Source organism: Lutjanus erythropterus, chromosome 3, assembly GCF_056507025.1.
Source record: "Lutjanus erythropterus isolate fLutEry1 chromosome 3, fLutEry1.hap2, whole genome shotgun sequence".
NCBI lineage: Eukaryota > Metazoa > Chordata > Actinopteri > Lutjaniformes > Lutjanidae > Lutjanus > Lutjanus erythropterus.
In genome coordinates, this window is record NC_139319.1 from 26,586,980 (window position 1) to 26,609,534 (window position 22,555).

The 22,555-nt window shown below is 39.0% G+C and overlaps 2 protein-coding genes across 5 annotated transcripts in view; both read left to right on the forward strand.

Annotated features, from left to right (window-relative positions):
• pik3r6 (phosphoinositide-3-kinase regulatory subunit 6) overlaps positions 1 to 3,948 on the forward strand; it is a 32,456-nt gene extending 28,508 nt beyond the window's left edge. For all 4 annotated transcript variants that reach the window (XM_084715628.1, XM_084715630.1, XM_084715631.1 and 1 more), the window contains 6 exons: positions 129 to 231; positions 372 to 433; positions 717 to 807; positions 923 to 984; positions 2,080 to 2,186; positions 2,575 to 3,948. In XM_084715628.1, the coding sequence (XP_084571754.1) occupies positions 129 to 231; positions 372 to 433; positions 717 to 807; positions 923 to 984; positions 2,080 to 2,186; positions 2,575 to 2,731 (582 nt within the window). In that variant the 3' untranslated portion in view covers positions 2,732 to 3,948. The remainder of the gene's footprint in view (positions 1 to 128; positions 232 to 371; positions 434 to 716; positions 808 to 922; positions 985 to 2,079; positions 2,187 to 2,574) is intronic.
• Positions 3,949 to 4,767: 819 nt separating this feature from the next.
• On the forward strand, positions 4,768 to 19,927 carry pik3r6a (phosphoinositide-3-kinase regulatory subunit 6a). The gene is made up of 6 exons (XM_084715632.1): positions 4,768 to 5,430; positions 11,585 to 11,705; positions 13,741 to 13,814; positions 14,811 to 14,925; positions 18,530 to 18,600; positions 18,989 to 19,927. Exons 1-6 carry the CDS (start codon positions 5,352 to 5,354, stop codon positions 19,099 to 19,101), a joined length of 573 nt encoding a protein of 190 aa, XP_084571758.1. The 5' UTR covers positions 4,768 to 5,351; the 3' UTR covers positions 19,102 to 19,927.
• The last annotated feature ends 2,628 nt before the right edge of the window (positions 19,928 to 22,555 follow it).

A 22,555-nucleotide genomic window follows, 5' to 3' on the forward strand; every position in this document is an offset into this window, starting at 1 on the left:
GAGCATTAAAAACAGAATCTGGAGCATCAGCTTTATACCAAAACCATTAACACAAAAATATCCACGTTTCAAATTCACATTTTTCAAATGTCTGTTTGTTTTTTAAAAGTTGTTTTGTTTTCTAATAGATCACATTCACCGTGATGACTAAGGATCCTGTGGAAGATGTGTTTCTTACACATCTAGAAATGGAGTTTCCTGAATTCAGACAGATCTCAGCATCAATTAGAGGTGAATTGTGCATGCATGTACAGAATTTTTTTCCTTTTTTATTTTTTTTTATTTATTTTTTTTATTTGTGTTTTTCTGTGCACAGCTTTGCATGTGTGAGTGCACATCTAAGTTTAACCACATACATGTTTCTCAAACAGATAAACAGAAAAAGAGTTCAGCGGAGGTATGCGGAGCTGTTGTCTCGATGAATTACAGAAAGGTAAGTTAGTACATTTAGGTGAGGTAGTTTTCTCAGATCCATTGTTTCCTTTTGAGATTACTGCCATGGGTGTATCACTGTGGCCAAATTCCATATCAGTTACTGGAAGGATTGCTCAGAAATTCCACATCAGATTTGTTTCTGTGCGGGTTGCCTTTGTGTGAATGCATAACCTCTTATGCTTGTATGCTTTGTATTTCTGTGTGTGTGTGTGTGTGTGTGTGTGTGTGTGTGTGTGTGTGTGTGTGTGTGTGTGTGTGTGTGTGTGTGTGTGTGTGTCCAGGTGACATTAAGTGGCCGAGACATTGACAAAGGACTCTCAGTCAGGACATCAGGCGCTCAGATCAGCGCTATTCCTTCCAATGAAACCGAAGGTGCAGTATTATCTATAACACACTCAGTATTTCATACATACAGTCTATGTTTTTGTGTATTTTATGACTGTGTCCTACTCTCATGCTGACTTTTGTCTCTACATTTGTCTCATAGATCTGAACTGTTTGACACTGACATTGAACGAATCGCCAACAAAAACTAAAAACAACACTGTGGTGAGTCATGGCAATACCTCTCAAACTGTTGACTGATAATAGGGCAGGGCCGGTTTAAAAATTTACATACCGGTTTGATATTAAGCTAAATGCCAGACTAGAAACTCTGAGTTTTACCATGAATTTTCATATGTGACTTATCTGCTCCCAAATTGAACATAATGGTCCATGAAATAGAGTGGAGTTGCATGTTTACCACAACATGTTCCTGTAAATGTTTCACAATAAAAGACCTGTTTGGAAAACGATGTCTACTTATGTCTACTTTAGACACAGGTACTGGAAGTGTTGAGTTTGTATTAACAACACAATGCAGTAACCTTAACAGGGCAACCAGGAAGTCCTGTCACCTTTTCATCTGCTATGTCACTGACTGCACTGAAACTATAGCTGGCTAGCTACCTCGCTAACATAGCAGTCAGTGACAGGGTTAGATGAGTGTTATATTGGGAAAAGGTTGGGATTATTGTTTAATAACTTTTCAGCAGTGTGTTTCATAAGCTAGTTAACAACTTAGTTCTTCTGCTCAGCTGTGACTACTGCTCACTACTCACTACTACTCACTAGTTTCCCGTTTTGTGTTCCAAAATACATATTTTACTTTTTTAGTGTTTGTAATGGTCAGAATATGGTGGTTTATGTTGAAAAATGTATTTTTTGTGTTGGTTTATAGTTTTAACCATGAGTTAAGTGGCTGTTGCATTTTATGTGGCCTGCAGTAATTTCTTAAGTTTGTACTTCCTGCAGTAATTTTCAATGAAGGGTTAATGTTAATGTTAATGACTCCACCTTTTGCTTGTAAATCTGTATTGTTGACATTTTTTTGCTGTGCTCAGGATACTTAAATTTGCAAATTGTCTGTATTTGACATCCTGGTGTCATTCTGGTGCATTTACATCTGGTGCATTTACGAACAAAATGACAAATGACAGTTCAGTCAGCTGGCGTAAACTCAAACCTTGAGCACCAGACCAGACTAGCAAAACAAACCCTAGTGCTCAAAATGTAGTGAGTAATCCTGACAGATGCTGTTTATATTAAAACAACTCATAGAATGTAAATAATCCCTTTATCCTTTTATTTTCGAATTCTCAGGAGTCAAAGATTCGGACCAGTAACATTAAGATTCGCACTTTGGAGAGTCGATCTTTCACTGTTACTCTGGACAGAGACAGTCGCAGGACTTACAGAGATGTGCAGAGGTAAGAGAGTCCACACTCAGCTTTACTGAAAGTGACTGTTACACCACTGATCGTAGGTCATATAAAGGTTTGCCGTTTCATTGGTTAGAAAATATATCAGTGATAGCATCACTGTGATCAAAGCAGCAGCAGATCAAACGACCCTCCACAGTTTTAAAGTGGAGCCTTGCAATTTGTATTTGAAATCATTCTGCTGGGGTTTAGTTTGTGTCACAGCTTGATTTTCATTACTTTCTCAACTGGATTCTTTTTCTTTATATCAAGAGTAGTTTGCAAATTTAGAACAAATAGCTAATATTACCTTTTAAATCTTAATATTGGTAAATCTAGACCCAGTTTTTGTGCAACTCAAACTGATGGGTCTGTTTTGTACCTCTTTTTGTTGTAGCATCGAGATCTCCCCATGTCTTGATCCTGGATATTGCGTCCAGAAAACCATGAGGTCCAAATTCAAGCTGGGAGAGGACAAAGATGCTGGACTGAGCAAATACATGAACAAAGGACTTCCTCTACCAATCAACACATTTGCTGGCATCATCACTTGACATGATGAAGTGTAACCCCGAAGAGAATCATGAGAAATAACCATCCACACTGAGTGTTTCGATGGCAGGGATGGTTCTTGCTTCTAAGAATTCAGAAGTACTGTATGAAACATGGAAAGACAAAAGGCATCACCTCTGAGTCACACCGAGCTGCTCCTGAAACCAGAATGTTGAGGCCAACGTCTTCACATCAGATTCAACACATACAGCACATGAGTGACTTGCAGCTGATGGAATAAGCAGTTGACTTGTTTTACAGTAACAGGAACCAAATGTTATTACATTGATTGAACTCTGAACAGTGATTCACTCTCCATGTGTGAACTACTTTGCATTTTTTTAAAGACAATCAGTAATTGCACATAGATTGTAATAAAGCCAAAGAAGAATATTGCCTGTGATACTGGAGCGATCGACAGTGAAAATCAAGTAAGCGCCTGTTTTCATGAAAGATTTCAGGCCTGCTGACAATTAGATCACTAATGCCATGACATATTCCTAAAACTTCACAGGCAATCTGGAAAAAAATCGGATTTGAAGGGTTGATTGTGACAGTTGTTCTGCTTCATAGACACACTACCTTTCTCTGCCTCCTTGAGACACAGATACACACACACACACAGACTTACAGACTCTGCTGGCCTGTCAGCTTCGGAGCGTGCAGATTGTTGAAAGACTGGTACGATGACAGATGGCAGCTCATTGTTGCCTTTGTCTTGCTGAATCATTCAATTAACTTGTTATTCCTGCAGCTGCTGCAATGCAAGCTGCAAGGTGAAGGTGTTGTGTGTAATGATTGGAAATGTCGTGGAAAGTTTCTAGAACCACACTATGTTCTGTGTAGAAGCTAGAGCCACATGCAATGTCTGTTATTACCACAGAACAGAAGCGACTGTTGTGTTTTTACAGACAGACACATGGATCATGAACAGAGTGACTGAGCTACATATAAAGTAGCTGTCAGACTAAAGACTGCTGACTTTGTTTTGGAGCCACTGACTATTAACCAGACATGCATGATCCTGTGTTGCATGTATGATAATATACTAGATGAGTTGCTGAACTTGGGGACACTCAAAGTGAAACTTGCACACATTCAAGTGTATCAGCCTGAAGCTTTGAAAATCACCTCTGATGTTGCCGTTTGTTACAGTAGAAGATGATAAACTGCACATTTTTGCACTAAAACTGCATTTTTAAATCACTTCTTTGTGGGAGTGGAGCAACAGTGCAGCTACTGTGTGTAAAGTAATATGACTTATGACTACATGTCATTTTTGATATGTCATTATGCTATAATATGATATCCTCTAAGTCACTGGTTCCCAACCACCACTTCATTTCTGTGTACATTGTTGTTTTTAAAGGCAAAATATGCAGGGTTATCCAGAAAACAGTGCAGAGACTCATACAAAAATCATCTCTCAGCCGTGACCCACCAGAAGGGTGTGGCAATGCCTGCATCCACAGAGACCCTGCCCTCTGCCTGTATCTCGCTATTTTTCTCATTATTTTGCTGTGCTAGATGCTTTACCAACCCAAACTGTCTGTGTTTGACATCCTGGGAGTGAGACTCAACAAATAAACTATCTTTCTGGTGAGTTTACAAACAGTAACTGACAAATCCTACTGATTCAACTTCCAAAGTTTAGATTATATAAACTTAAAATAAATCTCAATTTAAATATAATATGAAATATTCAGGAAATCTATCACTTAGTCAGGGGTCGTCCATTTAATCAATGACAGACAAGCTTCCTTTAAAGAAAAAAGGCTCTAAGGCTGTTCAAGATACAACAAGAACACAACTATTGATCAGCTGTTAGTCATGAAAAAGATAAAGGCATTGTTTTTGTGATGTTTTTTTTTTTCTCTTATGCTTCACAACCACATTCTATAGCTATAATATCCATCATTCGCTTACACAGTCTGATGAACTCCCTCCCACAGGTGAGCTCTCAGGCAGTAAAGGTCAGCAGCCTCAGGAACTGGAAGTGATGTGTTATTATTGGGTGCACAGCATAAAATCATGTGTTTGTGTGTGTGTCTGCAGGCCTGGCAGGGCAAAATCGTGAGTTTGAAATTCATGATAAATTTTGCACATTATTTTCAATGTCATATACATATATATGTGTAAAGATGATGCCATTAAAGACAAATGTAATTCTGTAAATAAATTACTTTGTTTTGTAAAAACTGTGGTTGTGTTTTAGAGTAAATCTGTAAATATCTACCTGAAACTCAGAAATTATTTTTATTCTGAATAAACCATGGTTTCTGAGCTGAATACCAGAGGAAGTGGGTTTTTTTTTTAGTAGATTTGCCTCGGTGAATGAACCCTCTCATGGCCACCAGGTGGCACTATCAAGTCACTATCTAACCAGCTTGAGCATTGGTTAACACAAGGAGACTCTTCAGTGCTGCACACACACACACACGCCTGCACCTGCCAGAGCTGCTGGAGGCTGCCACACCGGAGCATCTCTTCCTCTCTCTGCCTCTACAGGTTGGTCACTGCCTGCTGATGACTCAATGAAATACGGCAGACTGCGAGACCCTCCCCTGTAGTTGTTTCCCAGCCACTGACACTGGAGAGAGGAGAGAAGCAGCTGCTGGAGCCATGGAGAAGAAACAAGGACCTCCTCACCAGTACGGATCACTGGAGCGCACACAATGGAGCAGAGATACCAACAAATCAGGTTTCTGCAGTGTTATTATTACTTGCCGGTTTATTCACTAAGAAATATATTACTCTCAGTTCTCCTGATGTTCCACTGATGTTCTTATTGTCATTGCTACATTGAGTTCAGTGTCTTCGGTGCTGTCATGAGTGGATTTATTGTTATCTCGATCTGTTTCTATTTTTTATATAATCTATTGCATCACCTTGATATTCCTGTCATAGGTTTGTGTTGTCCTAGTTAAGAACCAATCAATGTATTTTTCCAGTTGCATCACAACCAGCAGCTCTGAAAATGTCAAGAATCCACAGGTGTCTGTTCTTCTAGTGTGTGTGTGTGTGTGTGTGTGCGTCCAGACTTGTGTAAGAGAGCAGTGAGGGTCCATTACTCAGTGTCCCGCACTTCAAATGATAAATAATGACCCACATGTGGGACTTGGCAGGACATTGAACCCCTCTGCAGCATTCAATAGACTATTAGGTCAGGAATCACTGAAGCTCTTTATGGCATATTGAGTAGGGCTGGACAAGAAGGACAAAAACAAATATCACAATAATTTTGGCCAAATACATTAATATTGATATTTAGCAGTATTGCAACAATATTGTGGGGACTATTTGTGCTTTCACAAAATAAACACAATACATTTGGCTGGCCAGTATATTGATATAATATAGATATATAGTAATATATGAGACTCAATACTGTTTTGGATATTGTAATATTGGGATACGGCATAAGTGTTGACTTTTCCAGGTAACAATACTTAAGTACTTTTTCAGTATCATGTGTTTAAAAGGATACAATGTGTGTTAATTATAGTATCATAAGTACCAAAGTTATTTAAAAACAAACAAAAAACATCTATACTCATCGAAGCCTTCAGTTAAGAAATAAGAAATAAGTTACCTAATATTGTGCAGAGGGCATTTTTTTTTTGAAAGAGTTATCAATATTATACGTTGTTGTATGTTGTATTGAAGTTTAAAACTCTGGTATTGTGACAGCTGTACTATATATTATGTTTTCAGATTAATATTACTGCTGCATTATGTGCATGTTGCATTTCACTGCTGTAGCTGTTTGAGCTCATTTTGATACTTAAGAAGATGTTTGGGTTGCATCATATTCTTTAAGATCATCATCTATTTGCACTATGTGAGAATTATTTTAGACACTGTGTATATTGAGATATATATTGTATATCGCTGAACAGCCTAAAAACATAAATGTATTGAAACATTTGACCTATAAAATGTCGGAAAATAGAGGAAAATATAAATTTTTGTCCAACCAAAAGCTCCAAACCCAAAGAAATTCAATAAAAAAAAAGGAAAAGTGAAACAGTTAATCAGTTGATACTAACACACCATCTGTAGCATTCATGTGATCAGTCAGGTGGGAAGTTTAGAAACCTGTGCAGAATCATAGTCAATCTGTTTTTCCTCTTCACTGGAAGATTTCACTCGTCTTTATTCATCTCACCCCCTTCTCCTCAGCCCTCCTCCTCTTTTCCTCCTCCTCTTCTGCCTCTTGGTCTCTAATCTGGCTGATCTGTCTGTCAGGATGCTGTTCTACCTCATTAGGCGTTAAGCGCATTGTGGCGGCGTAAAAAGACTGTAAACTCAGCCCATGATGTAATTCGCAGCATTTTCGGGGGTTTGGATGAAGAGAGGGCAGAGGAGGGGAGGTATGGGGTGAAATGAGGAAAAGCAAAAGGAGATGATGAGCAACGCTAAACTGCGAGAGAGTGAGAAAGGGGAGAAAGTGTAAAGACGAGAACGTCTCACTGAGGTCTAGTGATGAGTCATAACTGCTCAGTGGCAGAATAACCTGTCCTTGAGAGCCTCTGCAGCAAAACATGTTGTCTATAATGATGGATGAATATACTAACAACCCTCAGGACGTACATTTCATTCATTAAAAAAAAACAAAAAAACACCTGAACTCAGTGACTGAAGTTTGTTGACCAGTATATGACTAATTAAGTGGTGATGGCTGAGATATGATGTTTTGTCAGCAGATCATCTGCTTTATAAAGTTAGGTGTTACTGCTGGTAAATTATCTCACACCACATCTCGAGAGCTGTAAAGTAATGAGTATGCAGCGTGAAAACACAGCGCAGTCTGAGATGAGAATACAAACAGTGTGTACACTTTTCCTTTTTCTTTCACTCTCAGTTTCTCACTCTCAGGTACACACAAAAACACACCACACAGAGAATCAATGCTGACAACTAGAACTAAACACAACTTCCTGTCCAGGTAAAATGTGCACACTTACCTCGTCAAAGCTTTCTGAATTGTGAGACACACATTTGGTTTTTGACGTGAATCATTATGACAAGTTATGTGTTCCTCTGCCGTGCAAGTGACATGTTCTGTGATAATGTCATGAATCAGATAGTCCACTCAGTCTGTTAGAATCATAGAACCATCACCTTTTCACACTTGTCTTACTGATCTGAGCACAGCAGAAAAGCACAAGTGAAACTAATAACACTAACGAGGGCTCCGTTCCAGCAATTAATCAGTAGTGATGCATGATACCTGTGCTTGACAATTAAGAGTGTTTGCTGCATCTGTTCAGCTGTTTTATTTGAGAGTGAGAAAGTCCACTTTGTTAATAGTTTGGATAATAATTCAAATTGTAGGCCTACTTAATAGCAAATTGTCATTTTAAAGTTGTAAACTTGAAAAGAAAAATCTTGGAAAGGAATCTTCCTTCTCCTGGTCTTCGTGCTAAGCTTGGCTAATCGCCCTCGGGGTCTAACTCCATAATTATGCTGCTTTCAAGCAGTCCTCTTACATTTTAGTGGGAAATAATCTTTTATATTTTAACTTAGCATCCTTAGAGACAATGATTATTCACTACTTTATTATGCAATGCACTTTAATTAACTTAAACATTTTCAAAACAAATGGGGAAGCAAAGATACTTAACACAGTCTAACAGTCACTGTGCAGTTCACTCAGTGCTTTCTCCTCTAAGACGTCAAGGTTGAATTGACATTACACTGATGTCAGCCACATTTTGTCATAGTAACAGTGTGTATAAAGATGTTTGCCTGTACCTCAGGGTCCCTTTTTTGTCTGCCACACAAAACAAACTGCGGTCACAAGCCCCCAAACAAAGAATTAATGCCAGCAGGGCTATGAGTCAATGTAAACCAGTAATTATCACCAAGCATGGTTAATGCTTCCCAGGGTGCTTTTACTACAACCCCGCAGTCATACAATCCCAGTCTGAATGATTATGATACAGTTCTCGTCTATTCTGCCTCTTTTCATGCCAGTGCAGAAGATGTGTCTTCACAGCACTTTGAACCCAGTCAGCTCCCACCTTCCCCAAGGCTAAATGTGACTAGAATAGAGATATTTCATGCTGGAGCTCTACTAAGTAATGGTGTGTGTATGTAAGGAGCATTTAAGGGCCCCAGGATGAGTCTGTCGGTGGTGGTATTGGTGTCTCCCTGCTTGTGTCTGTCTGGGTTCACATGTTGTGCAGCTCTCTGCGGGAGCTGACAGTTATCCAGGACTGTTAAATGGAACAATTCGAGAGCAGGCGGTGGTGATTTCCTTCAGTTGCAGTCGCGACAGTCACTGGAGGTCTTTGATCATCTACATTCAGCAAGGTCAACCATGCTTCGATCCTGGGTTAAATTAAATCTATTGTGTATATTTTAATGTGCATGACTAAAACAGATACTCCTGTACAAGCTGGTGGTGTGAGATGTTTGATGTGCTGGTGTATTTGCCTCTCATGCAGCTAACTGTGTGTAACGCTTTGATGTCCTTTTATACTGCAGGGACCCTGGGACAGATTCATTAAAAAGTATTACAGAGCTGTTTGGAGCAGATTCTTTATGTTAGATCTTGGATTGATTTTTCATTACGAAATGTATGTTTTATTTGAAACACAGACTTTAACATTGCGTTTATTATTTCTACTCACCAAGTCATCCTCTATGCAGTTAGTATGTGATTATTTAATTGCTTGAAAGCACAGCTGCTGTGTGTGAGACATTTCTACAGGGATTACTTACTATCATCTCATTGGTCTGTTGAAATAATCATGAACCATTCTGTTGCTCCCATACACATACAGTATGGTGAAATTATTTGAGGCGAGGTACATTCAATTATTCATTGCCCATTGATTATGCTTGAAACCAGTATTGATGTAGACTTTTTTCTATCTTGATTTTACTCTGACCCTACAAACAAAAAGTTGTGTCTCTTGGTTTTTGGTTTTGTGTAACATTCAATTGTCTTAAATTATCATTTAATGTTGTACCATGGTCAGACAGCAAACTGTAACATAGAATAACCTGTAATTACAGATGTGTTTTCCACCAAGATCCAAGCAAGGTGAATCCTTATATCACATTAAACTGCTTCTGTGTGTAGATTTGCCATTAATTGCATCAATTACTCATAAGTAATGTTACTTAGAGCTGGAACTAACAATTTATTTCAATTAATCAATTTTTTTAGCAGTAAGTTTGCAGAAAATAGTGGAAAATATCCAAATGTCCAAAACAAAACCCAGTTTACAATGAAATAAAAGGAGTTTTTGTTTGGTAAATGACAAAACAATGATATAAATTAGGACTCCACAATATCGGGTTAATAAATTATTATTATGTAATATTCTGATAATGAAAGCAGCTGATGAATAGAGTCAATAATACAAAATCAAAGTCCCATATACAGCAAAACAATGGGAAAAAATAAGGAAATACTGTGCAACTAAAGGGCAGTGTCTTTACCAATACAGACACCACCACACACTGTCGTGGGTCAAAACTGATGATTGAAAAGGATCATATTTATGAGTCTAATGCTGGTTTGTGATCTGCCAGTAACGGCTGAGGCCTTCTGGTCAAACGATAGACATGCACTGAATTTAACAATATAGCTAAGTGTGAAAAAGAAATGGTCAAACATCAGGAATTAATTTCCTTGCCAGCGTTGTGTAACTCTGATTAGCCTCTGTTAGGCTACCAGCAACACACTCAGTGCACTGTGGCAGCTTTAATTAATCTAGAGGTAACATCAAATTTTTTTCCCCGTGGACCAATTGATTGCTTGAATAGGTAGAGTTTAAGTTGACCAAGATTTTCTTTAGCTGACCACAGCTTAAAGAGAAGGTTAGGCTGCTTAGTTATATCTCCAGACTAAGCAGTCATAGATTTATGATTCTATAAAAGCCTTTAATTTTCTGTTGAGTACTTCCTGCATTTTTTGATGGGCTATACTAGGAAAAATTGAAAAACATTTGAACAGTAAGAAATGCTCTTTGTTTTTGTTGTAAAGGTGATGTCAGTTAGATTTGTTTTGGTCAGAGCTATGAAATATTAAATTAGATTTAAATATTAAATGTGAAATGATCACTTATCTTATCAGTGTTGGTCGTGAGAAGCAGGTTATTACTGGTTATCTATATCAGCTAAAAAAAAAAAAATCCATATCGTGTATTCCTAGTGTTGTTGCCGGTTAATTTTCTGTCAGCTGACCAATTGATTATCCCACCAATAACTTCAGCTCTGGTGGTGATTGCACAGGGAGATTATGTTGTGCTGAAAGATTGACACTGAATGACTGAACAGTAAACTGCTATCTCTCTACAGCAGAACAAGGCAGGTAGACAGGACTGCAGTCTGTAACCGACAGCTATACTGGAGGGAGGATAATTTCCTGGGCTGACCCACCAACCTGGGTTTATGCAGTTAATCAGTTTTGTGTGTGTGTGTGTGCGTGTGTGTGTGTGTACATGAGTGCATGTGTGTGTGTGAGAGAGAGACAGAGCAGCCATCTGAGTCATGCCAACCACTGACACATGGTAATTTGGCTGTGATGCTCTGCACCTCAACAAGCAGTGATTTGAGAGTACATCTGCTGCAGCTGTTTATACAGTTGAGAATGCACATTCATATGCAGTTATTGTTCTGCAGCGGTGAATTGGATAATTTTAGCTCCTGAGCATGTCGCCTGTCTCTGTATAGTATTTGTCAGTTAAACTAGCATGCTCTTAACACGCTATAATAAAGAAAAGAATTTAAATATATTTGAGTTTTTGTCAGATATTTTGCATATTTGTCTATCACATGGTCTTTTACAACATTCACCGAGACTAAAATCTGTTCTACTTTTTCTCTCTCTCCGTCAGAGGACGACGTGATATCCATGGCGGACTCCACCATCACCGTGGACGACATTGAGGGGGAGCTTTTTAAGATCGAGAGGATCAGGGACGTCTTGGTCAGGAGGGAGTCAGAGCTCAGATACATGTGAGTCACTTTAATTTGGTTTCATGGTTGCCATCTGCAGCTCAGTCCACTGCCAAAGTTCAGAGCCAGTGCAGAAAATAATGTGACAAGGTGGAAAGTGTGGCTGTGGAGGTGAGGGTGGTGGACGAGCAAAGCTTTCATTCAGGAGCCTGGAGTTTGCATCCTGGCATAAATTTTGGTTGTTTTTAATATATTTTCATAAGTGTTTAATCACCCAAAAACAAGGTTGTATTTGAATGAGCTGTTTATATCTAAAGAAGGTACAGGTCCTCATCCAAGAAGTCTGCCGCAGACCGACATGTTTCTACAGTAGCCCAGAATGGACAAACCAAACACTGGCTTTAGATACGGACTTAAGTGTTTTTTACACAAGCTTTGTGGGCATCGTAGGTTCTCCTATGTGCTTGGAAGGGGAGAGTGTGACAAGATGTTTACAAGCGCACCACTAGATGCCACTAATATACAACCTCCTCCATTGTCTAACCCTTTGGGGACACCTTAGTCATAATTAAACAATTAAACAAACATATAAAAACAGCTGGACATTACAAAAGATTGTCATTGAACACAACCTGTGTCATTGTGGAATCGCTCATTGACCAGTGTTCTTGACGGCACTGGGGTTGTTTAGGACACCTCAGGCTCAGCTTTACATTCTACAGTTTCTACAGCTCTTCTTTGAGCTGAAGTAATGCCCTGATGTTTCCATGTAAACATGCTAATGTTAGTACGCTGGACATAATTTTGGTTTATTTGTGGTGCTGGATTAAAATATTTTGTCCTCAGGGAAACCATGACTATTTGTGCAAAAAATATTTCACTCTGAACCAAAGTATTGGACCAACAGACTGATATCCATCGTTGATAAAACAACATACTGACCGACGGAGTTGCTGCACTATAATTAAAGGTCAGGTTTCTGAACTTGGGGTACCTCAGTAGTTCACCAGGTAGACCATGTGTCCAGGGCTATGTCCCCAACACAGTGGTCCAGATTCAATACCAACCTGCATTCCTTTGCTGCATGTCATCCCCTCTCTTTCCCACTGTTCCTGAGAGAGCTGTTCAAATTATTTCAGCCATTTTTCAATTCCAGACACACCTTGGTATCAGAAACACACCACTGCCGTTTATTCTCTCCCCTCATTTCTCCCCATCACCCATCAAAATTTCCATGGCTTTACCTTTGCTTCCTTTATGCAGGCTAATGCATGGATATTTATTCACCCACTCCTCTGAAAGATACTGCTCAGACAGTCGGGGGATTGGGAGGAGTGGCGTGTGAGGAGTAGCAAGAGCGAGTCAAGCTGATAAAATGGGAGCATGAGAGAAGGAGGAGGAGGAGGAGGTGGAAGGGAACAGGACGGAGATGAGAGAGAGTCACGGTTTGAAGCACCTTTTTTTCTCCCTGCAGCCCACAAACAAACAAAACCCCAAGGTGTGTTTACCTCGAGTGAGCGAATCATTTGTATTCCAAACCTCATGGCCATTTCTCCACCCACACATCTGTGGAGAGCATCTTTACAAGACAGGTAGATGAAGCCCAGTGGTGGCAGCGAGCAGCACATTGATTAATGTGTGTAAGTGTGGGAGATTTGGTGTCTGACCTTGTGAGTACCTGTATATGTGTGTGTCTGTGTCTCAAAGAAAGACTCGGTTGTTGTGATACTGGGGTTACATGAGGGCCTCTAACTCCGTCAGAAGATGAAGGCACAGAGTCTTCCACCCCACCTCAGTGTCAGTAATGATTCACTGACTTGAAGGGCCGTTGAAAGAGAAAGACGGTGATACAGAAAGGCAGAGAGTGAAAGCTATCAGAGACGTCACAGGGATTTCTGCTCAGAAAAGTCATCTCCTGTGTGAAACAGCCTGTAAGACCAAAATCACGCTTTCTTTGTTTGAATTTCATTTTCCCAAACAGTAGAGTCAAGATTGCATTCCTCGTTACCCTTTAAAGTACAAGTGAGCTGATATGCAGCATGTGCAGTGCTTGTAAGTGTCTGTGTGTTTCTTGTGTTTGATCATGCTGGCGCAGGATGGATGACATTCAGCTGTGCAAGGAGATCACTCGCCTGAAGAAGGAGCTGCACAAATTAGTGTCCGTACCAGGTAAGAGTCCTCTGGACACTGATGTTGACGGATAAAGGGTAAAAACAAGTTGAAGGGAGATTCACATTCTTGCAAGAATTAGTTGAGAATATAGATCCCACATTCATGACTACCTTTGCTCAGAGATGGCAGTAGTATACATATTCTTTACTCAAATAGAAGTACAGACAGTAAAAAAGAAGTATTAATTCAGCTTCTTTACTCTAGTAAAAGTGAAAAAGTACAGGCTCTGAAAAATTAAAAGAATCAATAATTTGCATTGCATTACATGCATGCATTACAACTAAAGTAACAAACGTCTTGAAAATAAAAGGAGTAGAAAGTACAGATATTTGTGTTAAAATGCAGGGAGCACAAAAAAAATGTCAGAGAAATAAATATTCAAGTAAAATACAGATACCTGAAAACAATAACAAAGTATTTGTTACTTCTGCCAGCTTGACATGAAAATTCATCCATTAATTTATTATATGACTATTAGTTTTCTAGCTGAGATGTAGATGAGAAGATTGTTAACACTCTCATGCTCTGCATTAAATATGAAGCTGGAGCCAGAAGGTGATTAGCTTAGCTTAGCATCTCCAGAGTTCAAAAATTTACCAACACCTCTAAAGTTCAGCAATTAACTTGTTATATCTCATTTTTTTTAATCCTCACACAAACATAAACACAGATTTGAGGGAATATTTTGACAGAATATACCAGAAATTGAATAGAATATTTATGAGTGTGTTTTCATTAGTGTATACTTAAAAATAAGAATTGTTGCATGGTTTCACATGTTTCCTAAGTTTTTCAGCCAGGTTCTCCCACACAGAGAAATGAGGTGATTGCAAACTTAAAGCTCACAACTAGATGTCACTAAATCTTACACACCGGTCCTTTAATGCCCAGAGCATGAGGGTGGTATTGATCTTCTCATCTAATTCTCAGGAAGGAAACTAATAATCACACACCCTAAACAAACACTAGATACTCAATTGTCTTGTGCTGCAGATAACGACAAGTCCAACGAGGACCGGCAGAAGGAAGAGGAACTACTGCAGCAGATCCACAAGCTGGTCGAGACCAGAGACTTCCTGGTGGACGATGTGGAGTTTGAACGACTCAGGTGGGTTTCTGCCTCGATGGTCTCATTACAGCTGGGTAGGAGTCCTTCGGTGTCTCACACTATAGGCTGTGAATTAATAATTAAAAATGGAAAAAATGAAATCCGACCAGCAGTTCACACATTAAATTCCCAGAAAAGGCTAAAGGGGATTCTTTTTCATGCAGAGGAGCGCAGATCTTTGATCGCACCTTTTCATCGTTCATTAACATTCTTACAGTGACTGATAGGGCTCAGGTTGGAGTCTCCGTTGCTGCTGAAGTTGTATCTTAGCTCAGTGTCATCCATATGCATGCTTCCACAAAGCTGCCCCATTGCGCTCCATTAAAACACTGAAACATGCACAGCGCTGTGAGGAGTGTACTGCAGAGCGCACAGCAGAGAGCCGTTTTAATTAAAGATGTGTCAACATGTGTCAGTGAGAACTGCAAGTTGAGCTGCCATTGGTTAAAAAAATAAAAATAAAGTCTTAATCCTTCCAGACACAACAAATCAATTTCACTGTCATCACACACATGATACAAAAAACTACAGAAATCTTTACAAAATATTAAAAAGGTTGTTTTGCACATTGTTAAATGCAGGTTTTTACTGCTTATTAATTTTGCTTTTGACATGGTATGGCTCAGACAAACAGGACTTTCACACAGGAGAGTGAGCCTCATGTCTTGTGTGAAAAATGTAATGTAATGTAAATGTAATGTAACATAGTAACCTACTCAAGTAGTTTTTGTGTCTTCACCTACCCAAACTGTGACCATTTCTCCATGTTAACCAAAGGTTAAAAGAGACTTTCTGGTAGTGTCTCATTGAGCCACTTCAAGGTATCAGGTGCTTCAGAATGAGATGCCGATGGGCAGTAACAAAACGTTGGCATGTGATAAGTTGGAATGAGAGCAGGCTGATATTCACCATAGTGGGTATATTTTGCTGCAGCACTGATACACAACATAATATCAACAGGAAATGAATAGATCTCTGTTTACTTGCTGATCTCGTACCTGAAGTGCTATTTATCCATCTTTCCATCTCACATCTTTTGGTGTGAGTTGCTGAGATTTGGAGATATCAGCCATAGAGATGTCTGGCTTCTCTCAAATATAATGGACCTAGGTGGCACTAGCTTGTGATGTTCACAACACCAAAGAAAAACAAACAAAAAACGACAACAACAACAAACATTTGGACATGTGGAAAAACTCAACAGCAATGTCTCTTTCCAGAAATCATGGCCTGGTTTCTCAAGATAATCCGCAGACACAGTTGTCATGCAGGAACTGCTTTTTTTGTATCCAATTGCACCCATCAACCGAATCACTGTGCAGAAAATAGTCCGCTTCAAGTGCCTCTGAAATGATGCGTGCTCATCTTGAGTCGAGTGGTGGACAAACACCTTCAATTTCCTCTAAATTTACAGTGAAAGCTCTCTGCTTTTTTGTTATTTAAAAGCTTTTCTTATGAAGTAGCAAAATCCAGAAATTGTGTTTTTTCGTCAGTTGTAACTTCACGCAATTGTTATTTGGCTAAAACCAACATGAAACAGTAAAATAAAGCAGATACCTGGATGTAAAACAGCAGAGAGAGCCACAGAACTACAAACCACAAAGAATCTGTTAAAGGCTACAGAAGTACTGAGATGTGTGTGGAAGTGACTCGGCACAGCTCAGCACGTCATGAATGGCCCTAAGAGTAGGATGTAACAGTGCACAGTGATATGGTCGGAAACTGTAAAGAAAGAAAATGAAAAAACTGCTTACTACAAGGTCTGTGGATTATTTTGAATAACCAGGTCATGATTTCTGGAGAGAGACATTGCTGTTGAGTTTTTCAAATGTATTTTTTGGTGCTTTGAGCAAGCAGAGTGCCCTCTAGTTCCATTATATGGGAGAGAAGGCAGACATCTTTATAACTGATATCTCTAAACCTTAGCAACTCATATCAAAATAGTCTAGATTAATAAATAATACTACAAGGGATAGGAAAAAATATGTATTTTTGATTTGGGGATGAACTGTCCCTTCAACTTGATGCTCAGTTTGTAATCTAATTTGACTTGACAGCGCACAACCAGATGTGGTAGACAGAATTTGTTAGGTTTAATCCTCTCACCACCCCATTTCTTAGACAGTATGAAACGCTGTTCGCTTGTGTGATCAACACTTTGTGCTGGCAACTGAGAAAAGGCTGTAGGGCTGTTGGGAAGGTGAGAGGCAGGAAGCAGGAGAACAACAGTGTGGTAATGGATCACAGGGAGGAGCGGCTGTGATGGCGCTCAAGGCCATGTTGTCAATGCTGATAAATATAGGGATCTTTCTATTGTTAGGCCCATGTCTCTTTTTTTTTTTTTTACCCCTGACTGTCCTTCAACAGAAAATTCTGTAGTTTTTATTTTCAAAGCAGGACAGACATGGCAGTTAGCTTTGTAACTGATATCAGTATATATCTGTTACATACATCCTAATGTCCACATATTCACATATGCGGGATATGTTTATCCAGTATGAGAATGTCTTTGCAGACACACAGTGGCTGCCAGATTTATCGAATTTATCCACAGAACCTCTCCAAGTAAATCTAATCCTTTCCGATAGCAAGAACTGTATTAGGTTTCTTATCCAGTGGGTATCTTGGGAAGGTGTTTCATCTCTCCACTTCAGTAAAACTCAGCCCTCGGTGAATTGTTCATTCAGTACTTGTGGAAGAGATGGGAAGTCCAGCAAGTGTAAAGCTTGTAAAGGACACCAGGTTTGACTTTTACATCTGTGTAACGATGGATTCCCTTCAGGGTGTGTTTTAGCCAACTTCTGATTTGGGATCTTAAACCTACAGTAGATGGCGGTCAATGTGCCCACAGTTTGAGGAAGTAGTTGTTGGAAGTGTAGGAAGCTAAGCAAAGAAACACATATTTTAACCGCCTAAAAAGCCCCACCTAAAAGATTAAATCACTTTAAACATATAGACTATATTTAGAATATTTTCACCACTATATCATGCTGTCAGACAGCCTTTTCTGAAAGATAACCGCAATTATATGCAAAATATTGCCCTGACCAAAGCCACCAGACTCCTTTAACAAAACCAGTAATTTAACCTTGCAACCTAACCTAACCTAGTTGATCTGCTGCTGCCTCGATCTGTTAGGTTGTTTCTTATTGTGTGACTTTGGTGTTGTAAAGGGTCAGTTCAGATTAACCACAGAGTCTAGCGGCTTTGGAGAGACTTATGTTTGGCATATTTGGATAACGGCAATTTCCCGCTGGAAACGGCTGTCTGAAGGTAAAGCAGTGAAACATTCTAAATATAGAGTACCTCTAAACTGATACTGACTTTTTAAGTGTTTTTTTTTTATATATATATATGTGGTTAAAACCGTCCACAGCAGTATATTGATTAAGTTCTTACATCTGTACTCCTGCTGCTTCTCCAAACTGGGCATGCATCAACTGCCATCTACTGTATTGTGCACTGACTATGGAGAAGTACATCATACGTCCCCACTTCAAACAATCCAAACTATCCCTTTAAGGCTATGATCACTTTAAATTTGAGTCTTTATGTATTCCTGTATTCCAACATATTTTAAATCAATCTTTATTGATTTCTACAGGGAGAAGGAAGAAGATAAAGAAATGGCAGATTTCCTGAAGTCCAAATTCCCAAGAAATATGAAGAAGACAGGTATTTCAGGATAACCAGAGCTGCAACTTTGTCCCCCATCACAGTATCAACAAGTAATAGCAAGTTCTGAGAACTGAGGAGGAAATAAGTAGTGGCAAATATTTTCCTTGTTCCAAATGTTTTTCTTGTTCAAGGTATTTTTCCTCCTGAGGGCTTTGAAGGATGACGCTTCACACACCCACTGACTGATTCACCATAAAATAGAAATGGGAGCACTGAGGCTATGCTTTAGACGTGTTTGAAAAAAAGATCCCTGTTTGCGCTCCTCTTAGTCGAGTCATTAATCAGCCAAACTTTGGATAAAGTAGATGAAGTTGTCATAACACAATACACCACAACTTTTTAAAGTGTTTTACTTCTCCTGTTTTTTTTTTTTTCTGTGCTTCAGGTGTATCGACCAGACGGCCACCATCCAGGGCTCAGCAGACCTCCTCTCCCTTCACCAAGACAGGCCTCACTCTGCTGAAGGAGTGCTGTGGCTTCACGTGCTCCATCATGTAGCCTGGATGCAAAATGTCAGGCCCCACACCAGGGCTGACACAGGGGCCACAAACCAAAATGGCCATTCCACAGGAGTCAATATTTCCAGTTTCAGCTTTTCAGTCCGAGAAAGACTTTGAAGCGTGGACGGAGCACTACAGACGCAAGTTGAGAATTTCCCAGTGGGAGAGCAAAGGATGTTGCAAAGATCATGTGGTGTGTTTTTCATGCCAAGACCCGAGTTAGTCTCATGTTGTATCTGTCTTGTTTTCTTTCATATCTGATTTCGTTTTCATCCCACGCCTCACTTGCCACTCCTGTTTTCATTTTTACTCTTTTAATGATCGCTGCTCAGCCAGCTTCTTCTGATTAACAGTTTCCAGAAGGAACAACCTAACATGCTGTATTTATTTCTGTTTTTCAGGCAGAGAGGGCAGCATTTGAAGGACAGAAACAGCATAGCACAAGTCAGGCACGTATAGTGTACACACACTAATTGGATTGACACGCCTACAAGTTTTATATTTAAAGACTTAACTGAGCCGTGATAACTGTCATCTCCTCATTAAAAAGTAGCTGCTTTTTGCAGGAGTCAGCAGGCCAGTCTAGACGCACTGCCGGAACTCAGCATTAAGAGAAAAAAAAAACACTAATGAAACTGACATTAATCTGCAGCTCTGTCAGGATGCAGCTGCCTGTGATGTGACTCCAGATCCTAATTGGTATGACCTTTTGAAAATTGGTGGTTTGTGAAGAAAGAGCGGATGTTTCATTACGCTTCATTTTCCTTTAATCATAATTAATTAATTTTGACTGATGTCTACTTTTTCATATTTCAGTGTTTTTCGGTCAGTGACAATTTACAATGTCCACACTGAGCACTGAGGGCTGCCGTGCTGTTTGTGCATTTATACTATTAAAAAAATATATATTAATATTAATATTAATATTAGTAGGTACCAAGGAAGTGGGGAATAAATCAGGAATGACCTGATAATTAATGAATCATTAATAAGTCATTCCTGAATAGCTGTGATTTGATAACTATATACTAAATGCCAGTAGTTGCTAGAGTACTGAAAACGTAAAAAGTACTCAAATCTATACTCAAGTAGAAGTACAATTACTATTACATTAAAAAAGACCCAAGTAAAAGTGAAAACTACCTTTTTAGAATCTAACTAAAGTAAAAGTACTAAGGTACCTGGTTAATAAATTATTGAAGGTAAAGATTACTTTCCATTTTAATATTTTTTATGGTGTACTGCAATTCACTAATTAGCTAGCATTTTGCTAATATTAGCTAGCTAGTTGGCTAGTGTTTTGCTAACATTAGCTAACATAAGATACAGTCCTCTATCTAGCTTCCACAAGGACAGGAGAAAGACCAAACATTGAAGTTGGCAGTATGTTACGTTAACTGCTTTTTGAAAGCACACCAACTTAAAAGCCCAGCATAAGACTAGCTACAAGAAAAGTTCATGTCAGTAACATCAAAGATTAACCTTACACATCAAAAATAACATAGCTAATGCGAGCTAACTGCCTACATTCTCACCTACAGTATGTAGGTTACAACATACTTCAGTTGCTTAAGGTTAGAAGAAGAAGTTGTAAAAAGATCTGGAACTGTTTGTAACTATCTTTTTTAAGATTTTGGAATAAGAAGAAAGGCCAGATCTGGTTAGGAAGACTCTTATTTTGGATTTTGCTCCATCATCATCAAATCATGGTCAAAAGACAGGTCCTTTTTTTTCTTCTAATTTCCCAGTGACCCCCCCGTGCTGAATCCTCACATTTAGAGATGACTAGGTGTAACCAAGGTATAAATGGCAAAATACAGTTTTTAAAAGGGAACCTGTTCCATAAATTAACTGCTTTTTTACTCATGTGCATAGCATTACTACCAAACCCTGGAAGATAATGATAAGTCACAAGAGAACAGACTGGGAGATACAGCATTAGGAAATCATTAAGTAATGATTAGTTTATTATATGAACTGACAATTAGTCATTATTTTCTATATAGTCCTCAGTTCACAATTATCCATATGGTTGCGAGAAGTAGGGGTACTAAGGGGGTTGCAGCACCCCCTAAAACCAGCCATTATAAAAAATGTTAATTGATAAATGTGTGATGCACGTTGATATAAAAACTTGCTTTGATCATGAAGCCAAAAGTTACTCTGCAGTTCAGTAGTTTATCAGTAAAGTGTATGAACCACACTGCAAACTGGAGTCTCTGTTAACAGTGACAAACAGACAGACAGATCCATGGTCTCCTCTTTGTAACATCTTTATACTCACTGTGCTGCAGTAATATCTATGATGAACTGGTCATAGGTCACATCTCTTGCTTGCATCCAGGCACTGTGTTGATTTTATAGTTTCTGTGGCTGCTTTGGCATATAGTATGTTGGTGTTCATGTTTTTGGTCTGCTGTACTGTAATAACACTGATTAGATATAAGTTGCCCTGGCCATTCAAAATAATACAAAAAAACTTAAATATCCTGCACCAGTTATTATGATGGCATTATATACAGTGATACTCAGCACCCACAGCTGTGACAGACTTCCAGCGACCCTGGTTATTCAGGAATTACTCATCAATGATTCATTAATTATCAGATTGTTCCTGATTCATTCCTCGCTCACTCCTTAGTAACTACTCACATTTTTGTCTACTGTGTTGTAAAGAAAGCAGTCACCCTGCCTCAGTATTTTATGAAATATATCTGATGAGAATAGATAGTACAGTACAGAGGGAGGTAAGAAGTTCACTACGGTAGGGAAAGATAGCGATAGCAGTGTTATGTGGGGACATTTACAGTATTAATACATACATGGGTGTCCATATGGTGTCCTGTAAGCACATGAGCAAACTGAGGTAACAGCACATAAAGACTACTATTCTATTGCACTCAGTTGTGTATCATCTGTATGTGCCTCCTCAAATGATATGGACACTGTAGACCACTAGACCTACTTTAACATATACATGAAGACCACTCCAATGACAAAAACAGTGATCATACCTACCACTAAGGCACACTTCAACGTGTTTTGAGTGTGTACTTTATGCTTCATATTAAACTGCTGACAAGGGGCAAAACTCTTCAGCCCACTGCCACTATGAATAAACACAGTACATTTGTTACCACTCTGTATTTTATCATTTAATGTGGTCTGAGTGTGTACCTATAGAAGGTGTATCAGCGTCCTTTACATTGGGCACAGGGATGGCCAATCAAACTACTGAGCAGATCTCTGTGTTGCCAAGAAGAATAGTTGCCATAGCAACCTTGTATACCCCATATCTTTACAATGAGACAATGAGGAGGGTTGGATGCATCGGAGAGACGATGTGACAAAACAAATACTCGAGCGCTCTCATAGTTACCTAATAAAAGGTAAACAGGAGGCAGAATAAAATTGCTCTTGTAGTTGTGGTGATTTTCATATTTTGGATTCAC